Source organism: Brachypodium distachyon, chromosome 5 (genome assembly GCF_000005505.3).
Source record: "Brachypodium distachyon strain Bd21 chromosome 5, Brachypodium_distachyon_v3.0, whole genome shotgun sequence".
Classification (NCBI taxonomy): domain Eukaryota; kingdom Viridiplantae; phylum Streptophyta; class Magnoliopsida; order Poales; family Poaceae; genus Brachypodium; species Brachypodium distachyon.
In genome coordinates this window covers 26,837,683-26,860,726 of record NC_016135.3, presented here as the reverse complement: position 1 = coordinate 26,860,726, position 23,044 = coordinate 26,837,683, and the positions used below count along the sequence as shown (strand labels likewise).

Genomic DNA, 23,044 nt, shown 5'->3' with positions numbered 1-23,044 from the left:
GGACTTCTGTAGTTGACGTGGAACACGGATGAGACCATGTTGCTCTGATATTGAACATATTGAGCATCTACTCGTTGCCACCAATGTCTTCTTTTTGACATGAAAAACAAGAAAATAAAAGAAAGTTAAACATGATATTAAAATAAGTAGAACTTTGACTTGACGTTGTTTCTTTTGTCACGACAGGCAGCTTGGCGCGGTACTGTGGCAGCCTCTAGCAAGCCATACAATACTCGAGGGGCATAACTTCCGTGGTTTTCGTCGGTAACTCGGAGTGAGTCAAACAAGTAAAACAAGGAACTCGCTAAACTCATTTTCGTTAATGAGTTCAAATCTGAACCTGACTCCACTCCTTGGGTTCCGAATTCGAACCAAGACGAGTCATATGTAAAGATACTTTTCGAGCTAAAATGTATGGTCCTACGATGTCTGTTTGAACAAACATACTACAAATCGAGTAAAACCCTCAAAATCTCCCAAAACCCTAGAACACCAGATCCCCTCTCCAGTCTCCTCCCCGCCACCTCTTCCCATCCCAGACTCCAACCTCACCCTGCCGGCCACAATGGCGCCCTCCACCTCGTCCGCCTCCACGCTCCTCCACCTCCCGCCTGGCCTCCACCCTCCGCGCGGGCCCCAGCGAGGCGGGTGGCTGGACCACCCGCGGCGGCGGCGGCCGCGCCACGCGGCCGTGCGGTGCTCCTTCGCGTTCGCGCCGGTGGAGACGGCGAGGATAAAGGTCGTGGGCGTCGGGGGCGGCGGCAACAACGCCGTCAACCGCATGATCGGCAGCGGCCTCCAGGTAGCCGCGGTGACCCTTCGCTTGCTTGAAACCGAGCTGGGCTTTCTCTCGTCTGCCGTGGTCGACGTGTAGATCCATTTCGTACTCTCATTTGAACTTTGGAACTTAGCGAGTGACCAAGTTCATCCACGGGCTTGTTCAGCAAATTTCGTAGTCCAGCCCACGTTTGTGATGTGCTTTAGTTCAGCAAATGAGGATGTGTGACTAATGCCAATGCTGTTCCGGATATGCTTATTGCATTGTTCCCAAAAAAGTAGAATGGCGTGCGTACACGTTGCAAATGGCTCCTTGCCTCCATTCCATGGACGTGTAGATGGATTGGAAAGTCTAATGTAGTGCTCCCTCCATCCCATATTAAGTGTCTCAAAATTTGTCCAAATATGGATGTATCTATGCTTAAAAAGCGTCTAGATACATGTAATAGAAAGTCACTTAATATGGGACGAAGGGAGTATAATTTTACCTTGATTACGTCATATCCTTTGTTTGTTTTTGCAAAGACTGATAACCGAATCATATAATTACAGGGTATTGAGTTTTATGCTATAAACACAGATTCCCAGGCACTCGTGAATTCGCAGGCGCAACATCCGCTACAAATTGGAGAACAGTTGACTCGTGGGCTGGGTAATACTTTCTGTTATTGTATGAAATAATGTTTTAACGAATGTTTTCCATGTAAATACACCACCTTATATGCAAACATGTGTTGTTTCGCTGATAAACCAATAAATTCAAACAGGATAGCAGATGAAACTGGGTTATAGCTGTAAATTCATTGTACATAGCACCCACTATCTAGACTGACTAATTATGTATGTCCAAACAGGTACTGGTGGAAATCCTAATTTGGGAGAACAAGCTGCCGAGGAATCAAAGGAAGTGATAGCCAATGCCCTGAGAGATTCGGATCTCGTGTTCATAACAGCTGGGATGGGTGGCGGTACTGGATCTGGTGCTGCTCCAGTTGTTGCCCAGATAGCAAAGGAAGCTGGTTATCTTACTGTTGGTGTTGTCACCTACCCATTCAGCTTTGAAGGACGCAAACGCTCTCTGCAGGCATGTATTTCAACCTAAATACAAGTCAAGTGTTGTCTCATTCAGAAATACTTGGCCATTTTGGTTAAGCTTGGAAACTTCTTTTGCTTAGAGGGGGTATTAATAGTTTATTATATTTTTATGATCATGTATAGAGTGGTAGGCCAGGCACAGCTAGAAGATCTAACATTACCTGCAATCGTGTCAATTTTCAGTTCTTATACTAGTGTTGTGCACTCATAGTCGTGCTTGATAACTGTTTTGCAATCGTTGTAGATGGTAGACTTGCAATGTTGGTGTTAACCATATTATGATTTCTCCACCGCCCCTAATGTTGCTGTGCAGTTTGTTGCTATTTGCTTTGGACATATCAAAAATGCACTAATTGTTAACTGTTGATCATTTACCTGATGTGAGTTCAGTTATTTGTCAAACACTAGAATTCATGTGCATCCTTTTGTATATATTTTTGGACTTCTGTCTTCTCCTTTTTATGTAGCTTTTGTTTTTCTGTGGCTAATTTGTTTTTGTTACCATTTCAGGCACTCGAAGCATTAGAGAAGCTGGAAAGGAGTGTTGACACACTAATTGTGATTCCAAATGATCGTTTGTTAGACGTTGCTGACGAAAATATGCCCTTGCAAGATGCTTTTCTCCTGGCAGATGACGTTCTTCGTCAGGGCGTCCAAGGAATATCAGACATTATAACAGTGGGGTTTTTCTACCCTTTGCTGCAGTAACCTAGTTGTGATGATATAGTACTAGTACTTACATACGAACTTTACAGATACCTGGGCTAGTGAATGTTGATTTTGCTGATGTGAAAGCTGTCATGAAAAATTCTGGAACTGCCATGCTTGGCGTTGGTGTTTCTTCCAGCAAAAACCGGGCCCAAGAAGCTGCTGAACAGGCTACACTTGCTCCTTTAATAGGGTCATCCATTGAGGCAGCTACTGGTGTCGTGTATAATATCACTGGCGGGAAAGACATCACTTTGCAAGAAGTGAACAAGGTATCTCAGGTGCGTGTGGGGACTCCTAACTCTTGCCTTGATTCTTCAATTGTCTTTGAAGAGACACCTATTGGAAGAGCTAAATATGTGAATATTTAGGTGGTTGACATCGAAGTGCTCTGCTTCTACAGTTCTGAGAATAACCACTTCTTTACTTTCTGCAGATTGTGACAAGCTTAGCTGATCCTTCGGCGAATATAATTTTCGGAGCCGTCGTCGATGATCGTTACACCGGTGAGATTCATGTGACCATCATCGCAACAGGATTCCCGCAATCCTTCCAGAAGTCTCTTTTGGCTGATCCAAAGGGAGCTCGGATACTTGAAGCGAAAGAAAAGGCGGCGAGCCTTGCATCAGTTGGCGCCCAACAACAGGCACCCGCCCCCACATGGTCCCGGAGGCTATTCTCCTGAACACTGTTCAGGCAGTGACAGGCAAGCTACCCTATGAAGCTGTGATTCTCAAAGCATTAGAAGAGTTGTCGCAACCCGGCGTTATTCTTTGTGGCTGTGTAAAAACACTTGTGTGCCGGGTACAACCACCTCGCTAATCATCCAAAGATTATTGAGTTTCACGCAGTTATTAGTTATTAGTTATTAGGTTCACTGCTAGTGTATGTACTATTTCGGTTGTGGCTCACTTGTTCAGCACATTCAGCGACAGCTTTAAGAATACATGCAGATCGTTGGTAGCTTGGTAACCCCAAGGCTCTCCTGTTAAGTTTTCTATGTGTTGGTTATTTCAGCTGTTTTCTGAAAGAAAAACAGGTACTCCCTCTGACGCATATTACTTGTCTCAAATTTGTCTAAATATGAATGTATCTATGTTTAAACTGTCTAGATACATGCAATATTTTGACAAGTAATATGGGTCGGAGGGAGTACGTAATAACTCTAAATGTAACAATTTAGCACGATGCAGTCCAAAAGCAAACCAAGCCTTACTCGATCAAGAAGCGCTGCTTGCAAGGATACGACACTAATCAATCCATGTATAATCACTATCCGTCAGAGATTGAGCTTTGTTCAGCTCAGTTAAACTTCTTAACAGGCCAAATGAGGAAGCGATTCTCCCAAGATTAGGCGTTCCATGAACCAAGCCAAAAGGACCTTGGCGGCCTTGGAGGGCATTAGTGGCCAGATTGAACTTTGTTCGCTCAGTTAAAGTTAGTAGGATACCAGATGCAACTAGGCGAAACACATCTCAACAACGGCAATGCATATCATACTCTGCACATTAGTGGCAGGCATAGGGCCAGCGTTAAACCATACCCATACCAGAAATATCAAAAGGTAGCTGGCTGCGAATTCAAACTCCAGGTTGCATATACAACGAAGCATAACACCCAGAGCCTTATGTGAACTCCATGTACACCGGCAACATGCTGCGGTCGCAAAGTTGTGAGCATCTTCTGGCTGGACAGCAACGTTCTGTGTCTGGAAGTTGCTCAGCGAGCACTTTTCTTCTTCGCAGGAGTCCCTGCCTTGTTCCCTGCCAGCAAAGGACACACTATTATGCTCCCAAAGGAGCAAAGCTAAGTGGCGTGGAAATTTGGAAGGGAAGCTTCCTTCAAACAGTTGTTTTCGAGAAACAACAAGAGATGTACAACACGGCTTCAATATAGATGTGATGGTGAACAATCTGAACAAACCTTTGAGAGGTGAATGCAACTCCACAGGAGCCACACCTAAAAGCAAATGATTCTGCAAAAGAAAAAGAAAAATGCATTTAGGAGACAATGTGTTATAGTCAGAGGCTAGACCAAATTCCCCCAGGGCACTGAAAAATATTAGGAATAAATCAAGCATGCATAGAATTTTATCTAGTGAAGGAAGAGTTTTGTTTAGTTAGGAATTTAAAGAAAGAGATCATCACTGTTAGGAAATTTTTGGGGACAGGCTGAGTCATCCTGTATTAAATGACTATCATGGCAAGCTTTCCAATTAAGCAATAAAAAAAATCAAGCATTTATCCCAACTTGCTGTGAGTTTGTTATACATTGGGAAATAGCATCACAATGACAAACCTGAAACATAACCTTTGTTTAATAATAGGATCATGGACGCAATTATAAAAGTATATTTCTTTACTAACATTGTCATAGAGGATCCTTTCACATCCTGGATCCAATGGTGGTACTACCAAACGACCTGAAAAAAAAGAAAATCCATCATTTAAGGATGACCGGATGTATAACCAGGGTAGGGGATCGGGCACCAGGGTAGGAGTAAATGTTTTAAGTACTTAGCTAATTTCTCCCGACAGAAAAAAAAAACTATACCACCATAAAGATGACCCGATGGCACCAGGGTAGGGGATCGGGCAGTCCAACCAGAGGATCATACCTGATTTGGTTCTTTTCATGTTGAGAGATTCAGGTGTGGAAATAGATATTGATGACTGGGCCCTCCCACGAGTAAGTGGAGAATGATACACCTAAAATGTTTCAACAAACATTGTAATAAATTACAGATACAAATGGGTCAAAATGTTGAGTTTTTGACCAGCAGAGTCAAATACTAGAGTGGAATAAAAGATCGAAGACAAGCTACACCTAGTGAGTAAGACATAAGAATTAGGGAAGAAGAAGACATCACACAAGCAGTATACCAGACTTTTATGCTATCTAAAAAAAAGGCTGGTCCAAGTTACAATATTTACTATTTAGTAGGTTCTGAACCATTTCTGTATTTTAACTTGTACATGGATTTTTGTAGGTTCTGAACCAATTTGTGTCTGTGTCTTCTTGATGACTGTAGTGCATGCGAAATTAGAACCAAGTTACTGAAAAGGGTGCAAATACTATATGAAATATACGTTGATATGCTGTATGCGCATCTTATTGTACTAAAACATAAAAGTGTAAATGGTGTTATTCAATATTGTTGGTTTATTCTGGTTACATTTTTTACATTAGTAAAGACATGCATTGCATGTGCTTGATTACTAGCTATATAGATGTCATAAAATAAGCATATCCAACATAATGAAACATCCTTATGTAGCAGCCAGACAAATGACAATTGCAAAAGCTAGAGAAAAGCCAATACACTATAGATCTCTTTAACTGTCAGAAAATAAGAAATGCTAAAATTAACAACACATCGATGACATCCTTATGTAGCAGCCAGACAAATGACAATTGCAAAAGCTAGAGAAAAGCCAATACACTATAGATCTCTTTAACTGTCAGAAAATAAGAAATGCTAAAATTAACAACACATCGATGCTTTTAATTTTTTTAACAACAGAGAAGGTTATGGAGTAATTTCCATACTTACAGATGAAATCGGACTTCTGGTTACTGGCAATGTAGCAGGACTGGACAATTTATCCTGTGCGGATCTTTGCTTCTTTGATGGCATCGGACTTCGGGTAACTGGCAATATAGTAGGACTCGACAATTTATCATGCGCAAATATTTGCTTCTTTGATGACATCGGACTTCTGGTTACTGGCAATCTAGCAGGACTCAACAATATATCCCGCGCAGATCTTTGCTTCTTTGATGGGCCTACCGTCTGCATCTCCAGGTAAAAGGCTATCAAATTCACTATGAGGAATACAACTAGGATCACTAGCTGAAATGTGCTCGATATGACTTGGAATCATAATAAAAATTCAAATATGTTGATGCCTCTTAGGCTGCACACTTCGGGGTTTAGTGGATCATAATAGTTTGTATTGCACATCTCATACACCAGGCACATACAGATCAATCCATGGAATCCTTCGCAAGGATTATTAATTATAACTTGTGCTAGATACAAAAAGATATCGCACAAAACATACACACACACGCACATGAACAACATCATCATGAAATGGAACCTTACGATATTAATTGGAATCTGCTCTATCCTAGTAATGAGGCAATGCTACATAAATTCTGTCATGGCAAATGATTAACCGAGAAAGATCAGAAGGGGCACACGACATTTGTGTCATGCTAAATCTTACATAAATGTGCTATATTAGATTGAGTTGCATCTAGGACTCACCCACTTAATTTAAAAAAAAATCAGGCTTGTGTCTTACCCCCTGGTCGAGAAAAAACAAAGATTGAGGTAGTATCGTAATGTTTTAATAAGACGTAAGCATGTAATATTGGGTCATTACTATTGTGACGCTTGTGATAAATGTCTCAATTTTTGTTGTAACATAACTTTATATCATAACTTTCTTGTTTGAGTACAAGAACTTCCATTAAATCTACCAAACACCTGATAAAGCTAAATTCATAATGTCCTAATTTGGGGAGGGCTTATCTCAAACATCAGTTTGGCAACTGTAAGTGTTTGTGAGTATCTAGAGTCAATAACAACAGAAGGAAAACTAACAGAGGCATTATTTGTATTAACTATATTAGCAAATAAATTGGCAAGCAAAGTGAAATTCAAACACAGATTACTTCATCTAATCTTTTTGAGCTGTGGGGTTTGCTTAAAACTCACCTTTTCCTGAGTTTGCACACGTGAACAAATAGAAGTTGATGTATCTTCACTTGGTACAGCCTTCTGGTTCAATGATATGTCCTCAGTCCTTTGCAGGTGGCCTTGATTCTTCAATGAAGCCACCGGATTCCTTTGATAACCTACATTTAAATAGCCAGTCTCTTAGAAAAGTCATGATGAACTATATCTGCAGGAGAAAACTTAACCAATCTCTTAACAATTTGATCCTGCACATACTTAAGAGTTGAATATTTTGCAAAGCACCAGAAATCTCCAAGCAGCAATTAGCCCTTCCGAGTGGTACCGCAGCTAAATGGCATAAGGGCACATCTGTTGAATTTCCAGCATTCGTATTTCCATCTTCCAAGTCATTGGGCATACGATAAGAGGACCTATTGCAAATCAAATCAGAGTTCACAGGACGGCTACCAGCCTCCTGTTCTCTTGCATCTGGATGCACAGTATCATTCTGATTTTCTGCCTCCTTGTAAGTCTCATCACTAGTACATTTTTCTGTAGAAGCAAACGATACATTACAGCTAATGTCAACATGGCCTCTTTCTTGTGAAGTGCTGCTCACAATCAAGTCGATTTCCATATTATCCACCTCATTAGCTACACCTGCAGGTCCTTCACTGGCATCATTTGAAACACCAGATTTTTCCTTTGTTGAAATATCATTGTCAAAAGTGTATTCCTCAAATCTTGGACACTCTGTGAAGGCATCCTCGTAGTCTCTTGGGAAATTTTTAGCATCATTAAGAAGGTTCTTGATGAATGAAGGTTCTACTTTTTCAAGAAATTTGCCTAGCTGGCACATCTCCGAGTTAAACTGACTCGAACCCTCTTGCAAATTGCTAAAAGAGGTCGGTTGAGACTCAATGTGTGAATCCCAGCTCTCCCACCAGTATGGAAATCCAATCATGAACTTTTCACAGATCTGCATGCATGGTTTCAGTGAAACGTCAAGTCATTTATGAGAGCAATAGATTAGAAGCATGGCTAAATGATCCTTTTGGACATGAATTTGAGCAGAAATTACAAAGTCAACAAAATCAGTAGTTAATGCATATAGACTATACTTGAATCTTGGATGACTTCCCATCGGCTTTCATCATCAGAAAACATAGAACACAAGACAAAATGTGCAATACCTGTGGTGAAAATCCATTTTCACGCATTCGGGAAAGGCTCACCGAACCATAAATGAGCACCACAACCCCATCTTCATCTTCTAGTGTAAGAGGCCCATGACACTTTGCTATGGGTGCAGAGGTGAATGCGTCGTCCCTGTCAGAAGTTGGCAGCCGATAACTCCACTGAAGTATCAAAACCTCACAACTAAACACAACTAAAAGATCCCATTTTTCTCTCAACAAACGCTCACCTTTGGGTGAACCCGGAGACGGCGATCTTCCGCTGCTCCCCTTCCACCCTGACCAGCCACCAGTCCCACAGCGTGACCTAACCGCAGAGTAAATGAGTAATAAACCCCAGTATAGACTGGTACGATTCAATTCAACATTTTGTTCATTCGGGTTTGATTGTGTCATAGTTCTATAGTTGGAATTTAGTTTATCGTTAGATGAACTGCATTGCTGATATTGATCCCAAGAAAAAAACAGTAGGTACAGCTAGTCCGTGAATAGCCAGCCATCGCACTGTAAAAATAGGATAGGTTCGATCTATGGTCATTGAGGGCCTCCTAAAAAGATCTACTAAATTCATCGAGTTGTTCTAAAGAATCAAAACGGTCGGTTATTAAAGGAATTCCTTGTCGGCTTTCCGTGAAATACTCGTTTGGCCGAGGACTTAGCAAAGAACAGAGCACCAAATCGCATCAAAACACCAACAAATCGCATCAATCTGAAATGCGGGAAGACGAAGGGAGGGGAGCGTACGCATGGGTGCTCGACAGAGGAGGAGGAGGCGGCGGCGTTGGTGTCAGCCGCGGCGGCTAGGCGGGATCGCAACGGGGCACGGGAGAAGGAAGGGCTCAGAACGGGGATGGCGGACCCCGGTGGTCGCGGCACACTCGGGCGAGATCTTGCCCCAAACGGTGGGTCGGGGGTTTGCGGGGTTTTGGCTGCCATGTTGCAATGGATTGGACTCGCCGGAGACGGCGGGACTGCGGAAACGAAGAGCACCAAAACGTCTATTTTGCGGTAAATAAGACCCAGGATTTCTTTACCAAGGTTAGGTAAAAATAAACGCGAAATCTATTTTGCGGCCGCGCACGAAAACGTCTTACAGGGTGCTCATAAACGCTTTTGCAGCCTTCGTCTCTCCGACACCTGCCTTTTGGACAGTATCATTTTTCCTTTTCTACATTCAACTGGAAGATGAATTTTGTTGGCGATGTTGAGCCGGCAATGGCCCATACACTAATTACTGGTTTCGAGCGGTAAAACACTTCTATTTGTACCATGTTACAAGCACAGAAAGAGCCATCGGACAGATGATATGTTTGTGTTTGAAACACAGCGGGCGATATTCTGGGCACACCGTGCAACAAAGAAACACAACCCATGGTGCACATTGCAGAGTTTTCGGTACAACAAATGTTTCAGTTGAGCAAGACCCATTTACCCCCTTCCGTTACAGCGACAATTAGGTGCTTCTTTGAGGACAGAAGTGTCCTTCTGTAGATTTGTTCTTTCTCAGCAGTAAGGCACATCATTCGCGTCTTCGGCTTTTGTGATGGTGGTGGCGGTGGCGGCGATGCTTGGATTTCTTATCTTTTTTCTCCCTTCTCTCTTTTTTCTCTGATTTCTTCTCCTTGTTATGTTCTTTTTCCCTCTGTGCTTCAGAGCTGGATGGCTCCCCCTCCATCATTTCTTTATGCCAATAATCATCAGGGGACTTCGATCTCAAAAACAGTGGCCTCTCAGGACCTTGTACTCGGCGTTCCCACTTCTCTTCCAGCCGTGTATCAGCGCCGGGTTCGTTGTCTTGACTGTGTGATGAAGCCTTGAGGTATGGACCAGGCTCATCCATCCGAGAGCCAACTGCTCCTCTTCCTCGCTTTACCCTGACATGCACGAAATTACATCTTTTGTCAATGACATTATTAACAGGTGCAAATGTGTGCATCAGAAAAAGATATCACCTCACAGGAGAGGAGGCAAATCCTTAGTTACCTGCTTCTATATATGATCTTTACTTGTTCTACCAGGTAGTGGGCATTCTAACTAACCTTGAATGGAGAAACTTTTCGATTTCATCATCCCCTAGACCATCATCCTGGTCTGAGTAAGAACTGTTATAAGCTATGCCATCTTCTGCAATCCTTGAGCTGGAGCTCTGATTTCTCGAGTCACTTCTGTGTTTCTTGCTCCTAGAGTCACCATGATCTTTATATCTGTTTTTCATCTTAGACTCGAGTTCGAGTTCCTTCTCCCTAGCACGCCACATTTCATCAACCTCCACAACACGATTTGCTGCAGGCGAACAGAACATGTCAATTTAACTACTAATACACAAAGATCTTACCGACTCAATTTTGTAACAGAATGTTTATCTACTGAACTACCCAAATAAAAGGGAGGAATTTTACAGTGTTTCTTTATTGTGTTTAGTTTTGGCCTGATTATCCATGATGAAAAAAGTTACACAATGACAAAAAAAAAAGATATTTTTCTAGTGTGAACAACAAAGGCGACGTATCCAATGAATCCAGGACGTGCGTGCACCCCTGCATCCCTCTGCTCTCAGCCTTAGGATTAAAATCATGTGCCTCGTAACAATCCATTGGAAACTTGCAATTACCCGCCCGCTTCCGGACTAAAACCACAATCAATTTTTGCAAAACAAACCCCGGACCGTCAGACCTATTCCTTGAACCCCTGACCCAAGTTCGCCAACAGCCTGCCGGCCTGCCCCAAGTCCTGTGCTCATGGGTACAAATCCCCTGCGCTAAATTCCTTGTTCTAAACCCTAAATTCGGGCGAGCGCGCACACATCCACGGTTTGCAGTGCAGTGCAGCCGTCACCCGTAACAATTCGTTGGACAAACAGCGCTGCTAGCTGCTGATCTGCAGTTCGCGAGCTCTGGCGCCGTCAGCGATGGCAGCGACTGTGCAGTTCCTCAGCCTCCTCGTCACATCCAGCTCCTTCCTACAGCAGCAGTCGCAGCAACAAGAAGAAGAACCGCTCCGTCCACCTGCCGCTGCAGAACCAGCAGCAGATGAGACTCTGCGTCGTCCTAGCCGCCGAGACGGACGCCCCCGGCACCGGAGGAGACGCTGTCCGTCGATTCATCGTCGTTAGCGTGAATTTCCCTTTGCTTAATTTCTATTAGTCTTCATTAGCAGCAAGGAGCGGATGATTCGTCCCAGAGGAAGCCGTGTTAGTTAATTTTGTGAACTGATTGCCCATGGATGTCAAGATCGCTTCATCATTGGAGCGAGTTAAAGGATGCGGCTCTTTTTTTCAGGTTCAGAAGCTGCCGTTGGCTGGAGGACTGCAACAGGGCGTCAGGGGTACTTTTGCAAACTTAACGACGCTGGTTTTGGCTGGAAGCGGGCGTTTAAGTGCAAAGTTACGGCAGACTAATCTAGCCCGCGAGATTTTAATCCCAAGGCTAAAAGTGAAGGGATGCAGGGATACACGCAAGTCCTGGATTCATAGGATACGTCGCCAACAACCAAATGCATAAAGATCTTTTACAAAGCAGGTTCAGATAAATTTGGAAAAAGATTAAGCAAAAACAAAAACAAAAAAGCACGGAATACAGCTGCTTTCATCAGGTAATGAACACCAGGAGCCCAGGACCTCTGTTACACAGTACGGGGATACGAAAAAAAGGCGTTTTGCAAAAATGCTGTTACGGGGATACGGTGAGTATATGCACACGATTGGATTTACACCTTGCATTGCCTCCATGACCGGATGGAGTAGCAGATGTGGCATATTGTTTAACATGAACACAAGGAAAATTTAGGATTGATATACTAGTTCTCCTCGGTATCATCAACAGAGTTACTCTCTGTCCCTGGCACAGACCCAACAGCAGAAGATTCAGTGTTTGAAGTATCCCAGCAGATTTTTAGAGTATCCCCGTTTTTGCACCTATCCTGCACGGATACGGTAGGTTTGAGCCGTATCTGTGCAACATAGCCCAGGACAATGGAAAGAGAACATGGTTCTAACCTTGTTGAACTCCACGAACTGTGGCTGTGAGGAACCTCGAGTTTGGACGATGCCTTACATTGGGCTTTCTCAAATATGCATGAACACCTTCCCTGTCAGCCTCTAACTGCAATCTCCGTGCCTCTTCAAGGAGTAAAGAAGCAAGACGATTCTCTGTGTCCAGATCCATTGCCTGATTCCAACTTCTGCAGTAACAAAATCTTCAGTACTCACAAAAATATCAAAGAGCATGATTCTAGAGAACATGATTCTAGAGAAACATCACAAGAATAATTTATAATCATCTCACTAACAAGAATATTTCAAGCTTTCAAAATGGATTAAAAAAACAGTTTGCAGACCATACCCTACGTTTCATAAAAAATCTACAATTTCCTAATTTATTTCCACAAGACTTGTCTAAAATGTGAAGATCAACATTATAACAAAAATGAATTTTTCAGACTGACATCCAGTGTCTATAACATTTTGGGGTCTACTGCTCTGTCAGATTGAACTAGTGAAGAACCTTAGTTACAAGGAAGTTTGAAATCCTTGTGCACAAAAACAGCATGCAAACTTTGGCCTCATCTACACCATTGTCTATGTTCGACTAGAGAGCCAAGCTGCTCTATCAGCCATTCAGGTACGCAAAGAGGCACCAGAGAAACCTCACTGAATGGATCCGAACCCTTAAGGTGATAAAGACACTAAGGCTTTGTTTGGATGTAGACATTGGGAAGCTTGGCATTGCATTGGCTCCAATGCCAATATCACATGATATTGATATTGAGATGGAATGTCAATATTTTTGTTTGGATGTTTAGATATTCGGAATCCAAACTTGATATTGAGGTCGAATGCCAAATCGTGTTTGGATGGTCAAAGTGAGAAGTTGATATTGAGGTTAAATGACAGACAACATAGTAATCTCAAACAAAATGGACCGCCGGCTCTGATTACTGCGACTCCGAACTAAATAAAAATCATTCCAGTAAGCCTTTGCTAGTGATAATTAATTGTTTCTTCACTGAAGAAAATTCTTGTACTCAGACAACCAGGAACCATGTAGTAGTGTTTCTGCATTTGCACAGTCTGGCCTTGCGAGCCACACTAAATAACATCAAATAGCTGAAGATTACAAGCATACAATGAAATCTTACCTAGTACGCAGTAGTACTTAATTTTCTAATTATAGTGTACCTCACATTATCAGATTACTGATAGAGTAGTACTACAAAATTGACAGCATTCTTAATATGAGAACCACATCAACATACTGACTTTGTAGCCACAATTCAGGAGCCAAATTAGTGATAGAGTAATACCACAAAATTGGCAGCATTCTTAATATGAGAACCACATCAACATAATGACTTTGTAGCCACAATTCAGGAGCCACAATTGTAGCAGTCTTCCTAATCTGGAGAGAGAAAAGAGAGATGAGCGGGTGGTCAGGTCCAAAAGTTAGATCGATTGAAAACCAAAAATTAGATCGAACAGGGAGAGGGAAGGGCATCGTGGTAGCAACAGCAAGAGGAGGTGGAGGAGGGGAGGAGGCTACCTGCGCCGGTCAAGTGAGGAGAGCGCCGCTGCCTGAGCTGGTCGCCTCCGCCGAGGGCACGGGTCTGCTTGAGGAAGAGGGGTGAGAGGGGAGGGAGGCGGGGCGGGAAGGGGCCGCCGGGAGGCAGGTCGGCGGCCGGGAGAGGGCCGCCGCCGCTGGAGAAGGAGGAGGCGGGGCAGAGCAGCTTACCTCCGCCGCCGCCGGGAGATGGCTCGCGTGAGGGTTGCTGCTGGGTCGTGAGACTCGGGACGGAGGAGGCTCTGGTCTGCGCGAGGAATTAGAAGGATCTGCCCGCACGGGCGGAGGACCCGGTAGGGCAAGGTAGGGCGGGCCCCCTACCTTGATTTTTGCCTCAGTTACGGATTGGGGAAGATTATGAAACGGGGAGCTAAAGGGCGGAATCCGTTCGTGCGGTGATGGGAGGAGAAACGGTCGGGAGCGAGAGAATCGAAGGTGAGATCAACCTGCTGTGGAGGCGCTCGCGCGAGGAGGAAGACGATGGCGCTCGGCGGAGGAGGAAGAAGATCCAGGGAGCGAGGGGGCTGGGTCGCTGGGCAGGGAGGGGCCAACTACCGAGGCCGAGGGGCCAGGGTCGCTCGGCAGAGGGAGGAGCTCGCTTACGCACACGAAAGAAAGAAAAACATAGCTTAAGTACGCAAAATCTTTCATTGGTGATGGAAAAACACTTTGCTTAAGTCATGTTTGGTTGGGTTTAAAACCGCCTTTTGACTTTTAACCAACAAAAACACATATTTAGATGCTTTCAGTTTTGACTTTTGATATTGGCGAAATATCCGACGAAAACCCTCATTCGATGCAAACCGTGCAAACTTCATAAAGACCACATTTAGAAGTTTCAAATTTTTTTTAAAAAAATACCATATGTTGGGACTGTGATGTTCTACAAACCTGCAAAATTTCAAGTTCAAAATTAAAAACATTTGGGAGAAATTAAAAAAAGAAATTTACAATAAATAGTGTCAAATACTGAAAAATCACTATTCATGCAAAATTTGTTTTTTTCGCTGCTACCAAACGAAATTGAGTTTGGACTTGAAATTTTACACATATATAAAACATCACTTTTCTAACATATGTGATTTTTTTGAGATTTTTTGAATTTTTTCGGTGGAGTTTTCACAGTTTGCACCGTAGAGCTGGTTTTCACCGGATATTTTATTTGATATTTTTAGATGTTGGTATAAGCAAAAACCCAAAGTCAAAAGAAAAAAACAGTTTAAGCCCAACAAAACAAGGCCTTAGGCCCTAAGCAGCTACTTAAGGGCTGATAAGACTCGTTAGCACAATTCTTTGTCGCAAGGGCGCCTTCTCTCTCCCGCCTAATTCTCTCCAAGATCCCTCCAATTTTTTCAATTCGCCTTTTTCTTACAAGGACTTCTCTCTCTACAGCTTGATTCTCTTCAAGGATCCCTCCAATTTTTCCAATTTGTTTTTTTCCTCCAAGGATCCCACCAATTTTCCCTGGACGAGCAACAGAATCCCGTCAATTTCTCCAAATTCCCTAGACTGCCCCAACGATCCCGTCAATTTCTCCTGGGCGAGCAACAATGTCTCTCAAATTCTCCAACTTTTTTTGATTTTCTCCAAGAATCCCACCAACTTCTCAGAAACAAAGTTCATACGGATCGCTTAAGCTTCAATTCCTCTCAGCGGTGCCTCAACGGCTCGCTTAGCGTTTTTTTGAACCATGGTTCAAAAACTTATAAAGCACAAGAACAACGTGCGTGTTAAACTGGGATTAGTGATACGTTTAGAAATGGACAGAGGAACTGGGGAGGGTGTAACGTTTCATGTGTTTTGGACTTTTGGGTGGGCAAGATCCCAAACGACATACATAGTCACCATCCTCCGTTTCCCAGCAAAATTTTCACAATCAGAAGATTTCTCCACATCTATCTTGCACATAGCATGTTGCATGTCTCTTGGGATTCAGTATGCCATCGAAATAACAATAAGCATTGAAATACAAAGGATATGGATAAAACAATCTGGATGAGACGGCATTGTTTTGGGCGTTCGATATACAAGCGTTTCTGGAAGTAGCATTTTATTGGAGAAGTGATCCACTATTATATCAAGTACCTTTCATAAGTTAAAGAGACATCAGCTGGAAATCAAACAAGTCATGATTTCCCTCGCAAAAGAAAACAAGCCATGATTTCACTCGCTGTCAGCTCTAACAGTTCCACTGCAAATTGGCGCTCGAATTTCTCATCCGAACAATGTTCGGCTTCGGTTTCGTTCAAGCCGAGCCTCCCTCTGTGAACATTGAAACAGAAGAAAATGAGATACACTCATCAGAAGAAAACAACGGAAACAAGCAGTATAGTGTAGATAACTATTCAGAGTAGCAAAGGTAAACACCCCTGTTTTAAAATGAAATTCTGGATAGACGTTGGTTCAGAAAAATAATTCAAGTGAACTGAAACCTATTCAGTACTTGAATATAAGATGGACCCTTTTTTTGCTAACCAAGGAAAGGGGCTCTGTCATTCAATATAAGGGGCTCATCCAGGCCCATCTCTAATGCCCGTGCAAATGCCTCCGTCGGCTGCCGCAGGACCTGTTCATCTTCCTCCAAAACACATCTGTCTTTCCAACTGCTTTCCAATTCAATCTTGATTGCAAGAAGAAGCAGAGAGAGTCAACAAAAGGAGTGCAAAAGCAGAAAGGGAAAAAGAAGCATGCAGATCAGAACAGTGAAAGGATAGCAATCAAGGTTCACATCAAGTGGAGGTAATCTCTCATTCTGGAGGATATGAAGATGAACTATGTGTATTTTTCCAAATGAGTTTCCGGTACATAGGTTTCACCAACATGATTTTCTATCATTGTAATTGATATGCCAACCGAGAGTGCTACTGATTGATACAGGAACTCCAAGATAATCAAGCTGCACCACCATCTCATATAACCTCCCATGTTGATATTCTTTTTTGCAGGGACCCATGTTGATATTCTGCAGGTGCTTGATTTATAGTTCGTTATTTGAGGATTATGGTTATGGACCTTCTTTCTGGTATTGATGATGAAGAGAAGGTGTTCAAAAGTAGCAGCCTTTTTCTGATCAGAGCCTTTCACTGATTGTTCTAGTCTAGCTTACGGTTTTTGGCCTCGTGTTTTCAGAACACACAAGTAGCTCTGGATGAAGAGCCCGCTAGATGAATCAATCTTTTTTGAATTGTATTAGATTTGTATCTCAGGCTACACTTTTATTTGCAGAAACAAGTTAGAAAAGACCATGTCTGATACTCATCTGTAGTTTGTTTGCCTGAAAGTTTTCATTCAGCTTCTTGGGTCTGGGCCTGGGCCTTAACTAGATAGGGGAAGGGGTAATGCTTGATTAGCGATGGAGACGGAAGGATGGCCGGCAGCAGGTGGCCATCGTAACAACTTCATACGAAATTTGTTGTACGTATAGCAGCACCGAAGAAAGAATAAGAACAGTGAAAAGACTGGTCAAATTGGCAAAGGCAGGACAATAGAACTACAAATTCTGGATAGGGAACTCAAGGTAGCTACTCCATTCACCCTGGAGGCTAGTTTCTGGGATCCAGAAGCGATCATCTGATGTGCACGTAACTGAACTAAGAGTATGACAAGTGATGAAGGAAAAACTGGTGATTGATAATGGAAAGTAAGCATATCCGCAAGGCTGGGTCTCTCGAGGTTACTGTATCCAGCTCACTGACCAAAAAAGGGAACTTTCAACACCTTCCTGTATGTCCACACTCATAGACACATAGTCATGAACCCAGCAGAAGGGTGTGCTTGGCATTATTTTTTGTTCAAGGGAAGTTAACTTTGGGTTAAACAAAGGAAATACAAACAAGTCTGAACTTTCAAGTTTGGAACTTTCTCTCTGCCCTCTTGAAATACAAATACTACTACACGTAGTAGCAAATAAGCAAAATGCGTGTATCTTGATGAATCCATTGATCATATATCACAAGTAAATGCTGACCAGCAACGGGGGAAGGAAAAGGAAAGCAAACCTCTTTCTTTTTGCATTCCTTGTAGTCGTCAAACTGCTGCTGGCACTTGCTCTTGTTCTGGTTGCTCTCCAAACCTGGAGACATAATAAACACAACACATCATCAGAGATCCCGCTACATGGAATTGTTTAGAAATCATCGCCGGAGATAACTGAGGTGGGGAGTGAGCGACCGGATTAGGAATTAGGGCGGGTGGGTGGATGGGACGTACACTTGAGGGAGGCGGTGTACTGCGGGAAGCAGGAGGAGTCAGCGATCCTGGCCGCGCTGGGGTAGGGCGGGGTCGACGTCGCCTGGGAGGACGCGCGGTGGGTAGGGGACGCCGCCGCTGCCGCATGAGCCGCCGCCATGGTGCCGTCTTCTTCTTCTTCCTCTTCGCTCCCTTCTTGGGCTTTTGCAAAGGGAGTACTCTTGCAATGGGGTCTTGTTCCTTTCTCTTGTCCACGGCTTTACAGGGAAGCTAATGGGCTTTTGCCTTCTCGTTTGCAATCCTGGGCTTATTAGACGGGCTTGTTCTAGAAGAAAGGCCCAAACAATACCGCTGCACGTCTGTGACGACAACAAAAAACGTTGTTCATATTCTCAAAAAAAAAAACGCTGTTCTTTCTAAGACAACAGCTACAAAATAGTTCTCGATGGCATTTTCTTCCTTCTAGATACTAGAATATAAACTTACTGCGGTTGTAAGAAAGAAAAAAGTTTTTTCTAAAAGTTCTCCTGGGGAGTTTCGTTTGAACAAGTTAAAGGGTAAAATCTAGGTAGACAAGAAATTGTGAAGATCAGTTCTGCTGACCTGCTGAATGGCAAGTTCAGACAGGACAGGTTCATGTGATAGCCAAGTGTCATTTGGATAATAAAAGTGGGTTCCACCACCTATGTTAACAAAATCCTGAAAAAACACACTCACCAACTGATGGATCCTATACAGTTAGCCGGCTGCAGAAGCAACCCTATAACAATTTCCTCGTCGTGTCATCACCAGGGCCAGAATATCTTTCACAAAGACCTCGAGAATTAATTTTGGCATGATACGATAAACACGGGACCTTTTGTTTTCCCTTATTTCCTACGCTAGACGAATGAGCCGTTGCATGTGAGAAAAGTCCTACGGGCTACAAGATTCATATGAACCGAAGATGCCATAGTTTGCAGCTAGCCTAAATTCCACCTTTTTATTTCTCTTTGCGCTGGATGAAAAGGCATCACTTGCAGTGAAGTAGATCCCCGTTTACTTCTTGGTTTGTCCTCAGAGGCAGGCCCTGTTTGTCGTTGGGCGGTGGCCTTTGAATGAGAAAACAAAAAAGGGGGCCAGCCAGATCAGATCTTGATCCAAGGCCAGGAATCATCAAATTAGCCACCGGTACGACTCGCAACTTAGGATCTAGATCCTAAAAACTCTGATTCCATGTGCAACCGAGGAGTATTATTTACATAGGAAACTGCTGCCTCTGTATTCTGTACTTACAAAGACTATAAACATGGCGGCAAAGTCTTAAATTAAACTCAGAGACTTAGAGTAGAGGGGCTATACTACTAATAATCATTTCAAAGTCTTCTTGGAGACGGAGAGCAGAGCAGAGCCGCAGAGGAGACACCCAACGGACCACGGCAGCCATGGCCGGATTCTTCCCTCTGGCCGTCTGCGCCGTGGCCTTCCACCTCTGCCTTCTCCTCTGTTCGTCTTCGTCTCTCCGGGTAGCCCCCGAGAGCTCGAGATCGAGCTCGCCGGCCCGCCATGGCGGTGGCAAGAGGATCAGGACCGCCTACCACTTCCAGCCCGCCAAGAACTGGCAGAACGGTAAGGAGGATCGCTCCTGGATCGTACTCATTACCGTTAATTACTGCTCCAGTCAATTTATGTTCGCTAAATCTATCTAATCCTCGCGTGTGTTCGTGATATCGCGGCGAATCGACGGATTCATCTCGCGGGCGGATGCGGATTACGCTGAGCAGATCCGAATGGTACGCTCTCTCTCCTCTCTTTGGAATCGGTTCCCCTTTTCGTCTCGCTGCTCCTCTCTGTTATCTGATTAGAGCGGTTGGATTCTACATACTGTATAATGTAATCTTTAGACTTTTCTTGATTCCTTGATTGTTAGCTGTTGTTGTTCCCGTCTGAAGTCCATAGATTAGTGATCGCTTGACTGAAACAACGTGTACTTATCCACATGTAGAGTAGGAGTAGATGACAAGAAAAAGGAAGAACCAAACCGGCCAGAAAGAAAATCGTGTGGTCAGCAATGATAGGCCAGATTGCTGTCCAAGTGTTCAAGCTACTGTGGATGTGTGCTTGGAGCTGGACGTTTGCGCGATCGTTCGCTACGTAGTATCTTGTGAAGAACGCCAGTAAGATGGTTTCTGTTCCAGTCCAGTGCTCCTACAGAAGAAACGTTCTACTACTGCTTAGTTCGGTCCCGCCAAAACCCAGCAATTTATGAGTGTGTTCCACGTAAATGTAGAAACTTTGTTAGGTTCTTAAATTTATCACGGTCAGCCGTAGTCGTTTGGCAAACAAGCATCAGTATTTATGTCTGAAAAAAACAGATTTGCAGCCAGCCAGTACTGAAAACCTGAATAAAATTCACTGTTCATTAACCCGTGCCACACCTCACAAGAACAATATACACAATGCAGGGCCAATGTACCACAACGGGGTGTACCACTTCTTCTACCAGTACAACCCCGGCGGCGCGACCTGGGGCACGGGGAACCTCTCCTGGGGCCACTCCGTCTCCGGCGACCTGGTCAACTGGCTCGCCCTCGCCCCCGCCCTCGTCCCGGGCTCCCCCTTCGACGCCAACGGCTGCTGGTCGGGCTCCGCCACGGTCCTCCCCGGCGGGATCGGCCCCGCCTTCCTCTACACCGGCATCGACGCCGCCGGGGACCAGGTCCAGAACGTCGCCTTCCCCAAGGACCCCTCCGACCCGCTCCTCCGCGACTGGGTCAAGCCGGCGTACAACCCCGTCATCCCTCTCCCTTCCGGCGTCCCGGGCGACAGCTTCCGTGACCCTTCCACGGCGTGGGTCGGCCGCGATGGGCTCTGGCGCGTCGCCGTGTCCGCCGCCGTGGTTGGAGGAGAAGGCGGGGGGTCGACGCTGGTGTACCGGAGCAAGGATTTCCGGCGGTGGGAGCGGAACCCAGCGCCGCTGCACGCGTCTGGCAAAGCTGGCATGGTCGAGTGCCCGGATCTGTTCCCCGTGGCCGCGCCCGGCCACGAGGAAGGGCTCGACCTTTCGTCTTCGTCTCCGGCGGCGGGGGCGGCGAGGCACGTGCTGAAGCTGAGCGTGATGGACACGCTGCAGGACTACTACGCGGTGGGGGTGTACGACGACGCGGCGGACACCTTCACGCCGGTGGAGGAGGACGGCGAGGACTGCCGGAGCTGGCGGCGGTTCGACTACGGCCACGTGTACGCGGCCAAGTCCTTCTTCGACGCCGGGAAGCGCCGCCGCGTGCTCTGGGCCTGGGCCAACGAGTCCGACTCGCAGGCCGACGACATCGCCCGAGGCTGGTCCGGCGTCCAGGTACTCCCCATTATCATCCCCCAACCAACAAATCTCCGATTAATAACCCAATCACATACAATTCCCCAATCCCCATTGTCATCTCCATCAACCAGATCTTCCCGAGGAAGGTGTGGCTCGACGCGGACGGGAAGCAGCTGCGGCAATGGCCGGTGGAGGAGATCGAGACACTCAGAATCCCCAACAACAGACGTGCCGGGCTATTGCCTGGAGCGGACCAGGTGAACGCCGGCGGCTTGAACGAGATCGTGGGCGTGGCGGGCGCCCAGGCGGACGTGGAGGCCGTCTTCGAGGTCCCGGCGCTGGAGAACGCCGAGAGCCTGGATGATGATCACTCCAACTGGCTGCTGGACCCGCAGAGGCTGTGTGGGGAGAAAGGCGCGTCGGTGCGCGGCGGCGTCGGCCCCTTCGGGCTCCTCGTCCTCGCCTCCGGTGACCTGCACGAGCACACCGCCGTCTTCTTCCGGGTGTTCAGATACCAGGGCAAGTACAAGACCCTCATGTGCACCGACCTCACGAGGTCGAGCACGAGAGCCGGGGTGTACAAGCCGGCGTACGGCGCGTTCGTGGACATGGACATCGAGGAGCACGGGGCCGTGATATCGCTCAGAACCTTGGTACGTAAAATCAAATGGCAAGTTCAAATCGAATGACAAGCTATAGCCGTCGTGATGTTAAATTCTTTTGGTATTCTTGTGGCAGGTTGATCATTCGGTGGTGGAGAGCTTCGGGGCCGGGGGCCGGACGTGCATGACGGCGCGGGTGTACCCGGAGGAGACGACGGCGGGCAACGGCGAGGAGAGCCGGCTGTACGTGTTCAACAACGGGACGGGCGCAGTGAAGGTGGCCAGGCTCGAGGCGTGGGAGCTGGCGACGGCGTCCGTCAACGTCGTCACGGTCGGGGACGACGGCGGGTCGATCCTTCTGGGATCCATGCGCGCAAGTGAAGCCGAGTAGAAGAAGGGTGGGATTTGGGGGACTTGTCATTGTTTGTCTGGACAGAAGGAGGGGACGACGTACGTACCGGTGGGGGATGACGATTCGTTCGTGATTGTTTGTTGTTTCAGAAACACGCATGCCAGATTCAGAGAACTTGGTTTGTTAAAGCTAAATGAATTCAGGGTTTGCACGGTGCGTGCTAGGGAAAGAATTGCTAAAGTAATAACTTCATGGAGGTCGTCGTGGTACTCTGATCGTGCAATATCAGATATACGCCGCTGCTGTTTCAATGTTCTTGCATGTCCTAGCGTTTCTCAACCTGCTTAATCTAGCTCTAAGTAATGCATTTGCTGTATAATAATTAGTCATTGTTTTCAACCGGTCTATGTTGGACATTCTTGCTCATCGGATGTGCATCCGAGAGGTTTCTCCCCAAAACAAAACATGACACTAATCATGTTGATTTCTACTGTATATATACAACAACAACAACAACAACAACAACAACAACAACAACAACAACAACAAAATTGTGTCGCGGCAAAGCAGTGTATATATTATTCCG

The 23,044-nt window shown here is 45.2% G+C and overlaps 5 protein-coding genes across 10 annotated transcripts; 2 read left to right on the top strand and 3 right to left on the bottom strand.

Annotated features, from left to right (window-relative positions):
• The first annotated feature begins 478 nt into the window (after positions 1–478).
• Positions 479–3,578, top strand: LOC100831400 (cell division protein FtsZ homolog 1, chloroplastic). The gene is made up of 6 exons (XM_003580717.4): positions 479–802; positions 1,330–1,429; positions 1,632–1,861; positions 2,383–2,550; positions 2,628–2,861; positions 3,017–3,578. The coding sequence occupies exons 1-6, from the start codon at positions 566–568 to the stop codon at positions 3,263–3,265; spliced, it is 1,218 nt and encodes a 405-aa protein (XP_003580765.1). The 5' UTR covers positions 479–565; the 3' UTR covers positions 3,266–3,578.
• Positions 3,579–4,046: 468 nt separating this feature from the next.
• Positions 4,047–9,481, bottom strand: LOC100827224. Of its 3 annotated transcripts, none has more exons than XM_014895475.2 (10): positions 9,208–9,481; positions 8,694–8,770; positions 8,461–8,596; positions 7,544–8,246; positions 7,307–7,467; positions 6,134–6,373; positions 5,198–5,288; positions 4,947–5,002; positions 4,504–4,555; positions 4,047–4,361 (listed from the first exon to the last, which is right to left on the bottom strand). In XM_014895475.2, the coding sequence occupies exons 1-10, from the start codon at positions 9,397–9,399 to the stop codon at positions 4,300–4,302; spliced, it is 1,770 nt and encodes a 589-aa protein (XP_014750961.1). In that variant the 5' UTR covers positions 9,400–9,481; the 3' UTR covers positions 4,047–4,299. The 3 variants fall into 3 exon arrangements, with proteins under 3 accessions (XP_014750961.1, XP_014750962.1, XP_010240566.1); XM_014895476.2 differs by having other exon boundaries at positions 4,047–4,343; positions 9,208–9,480; XM_010242264.2 differs by having other exon boundaries at positions 7,307–7,446; positions 9,208–9,478.
• Positions 9,482–9,701: 220 nt separating this feature from the next.
• Positions 9,702–14,620, bottom strand: LOC100831098 (nucleolar protein 58). 4 transcript variants are annotated; one of them, XM_014896210.2, is made up of 6 exons: positions 14,190–14,422; positions 14,001–14,064; positions 13,765–13,859; positions 12,458–12,642; positions 10,503–10,746; positions 9,702–10,337 (listed from the first exon to the last, which is right to left on the bottom strand). In XM_014896210.2, the coding sequence occupies exons 4-6, from the start codon at positions 12,624–12,626 to the stop codon at positions 9,983–9,985; spliced, it is 768 nt and encodes a 255-aa protein (XP_014751696.1). In that variant the 5' UTR covers positions 12,627–12,642; positions 13,765–13,859; positions 14,001–14,064; positions 14,190–14,422; the 3' UTR covers positions 9,702–9,982. The 4 variants fall into 4 exon arrangements, with proteins under 4 accessions (XP_014751696.1, XP_014751697.1, XP_014751698.1 ...); XM_014896211.2 differs by lacking the exons at positions 14,001–14,064; positions 14,190–14,422 and adding an exon at positions 14,465–14,617; XM_014896212.2 differs by lacking the exons at positions 13,765–13,859; positions 14,001–14,064; positions 14,190–14,422 and adding an exon at positions 14,465–14,620.
• A 1,319-nt stretch (positions 14,621–15,939) lies between these two features.
• LOC100826921 lies at positions 15,940–18,446 on the bottom strand. The gene is made up of 3 exons (XM_014895593.2): positions 18,228–18,446; positions 18,017–18,090; positions 15,940–16,280 (listed from the first exon to the last, which is right to left on the bottom strand). The coding sequence occupies exons 1-3, from the start codon at positions 18,364–18,366 to the stop codon at positions 16,233–16,235; spliced, it is 261 nt and encodes an 86-aa protein (XP_014751079.1). The 5' UTR covers positions 18,367–18,446; the 3' UTR covers positions 15,940–16,232.
• Positions 18,447–19,063: 617 nt separating this feature from the next.
• LOC100830484 (beta-fructofuranosidase, insoluble isoenzyme 7) lies at positions 19,064–22,727 on the top strand. Its single transcript, XM_003580714.4, has 5 exons — positions 19,064–19,814; positions 19,970–19,978; positions 20,651–21,540; positions 21,636–22,157; positions 22,243–22,727. Exons 1-5 carry the CDS (start codon positions 19,631–19,633, stop codon positions 22,495–22,497), a joined length of 1,860 nt encoding a protein of 619 aa, XP_003580762.1. The 5' UTR covers positions 19,064–19,630; the 3' UTR covers positions 22,498–22,727.
• Positions 22,728–23,044: the final 317 nt, after the last annotated feature.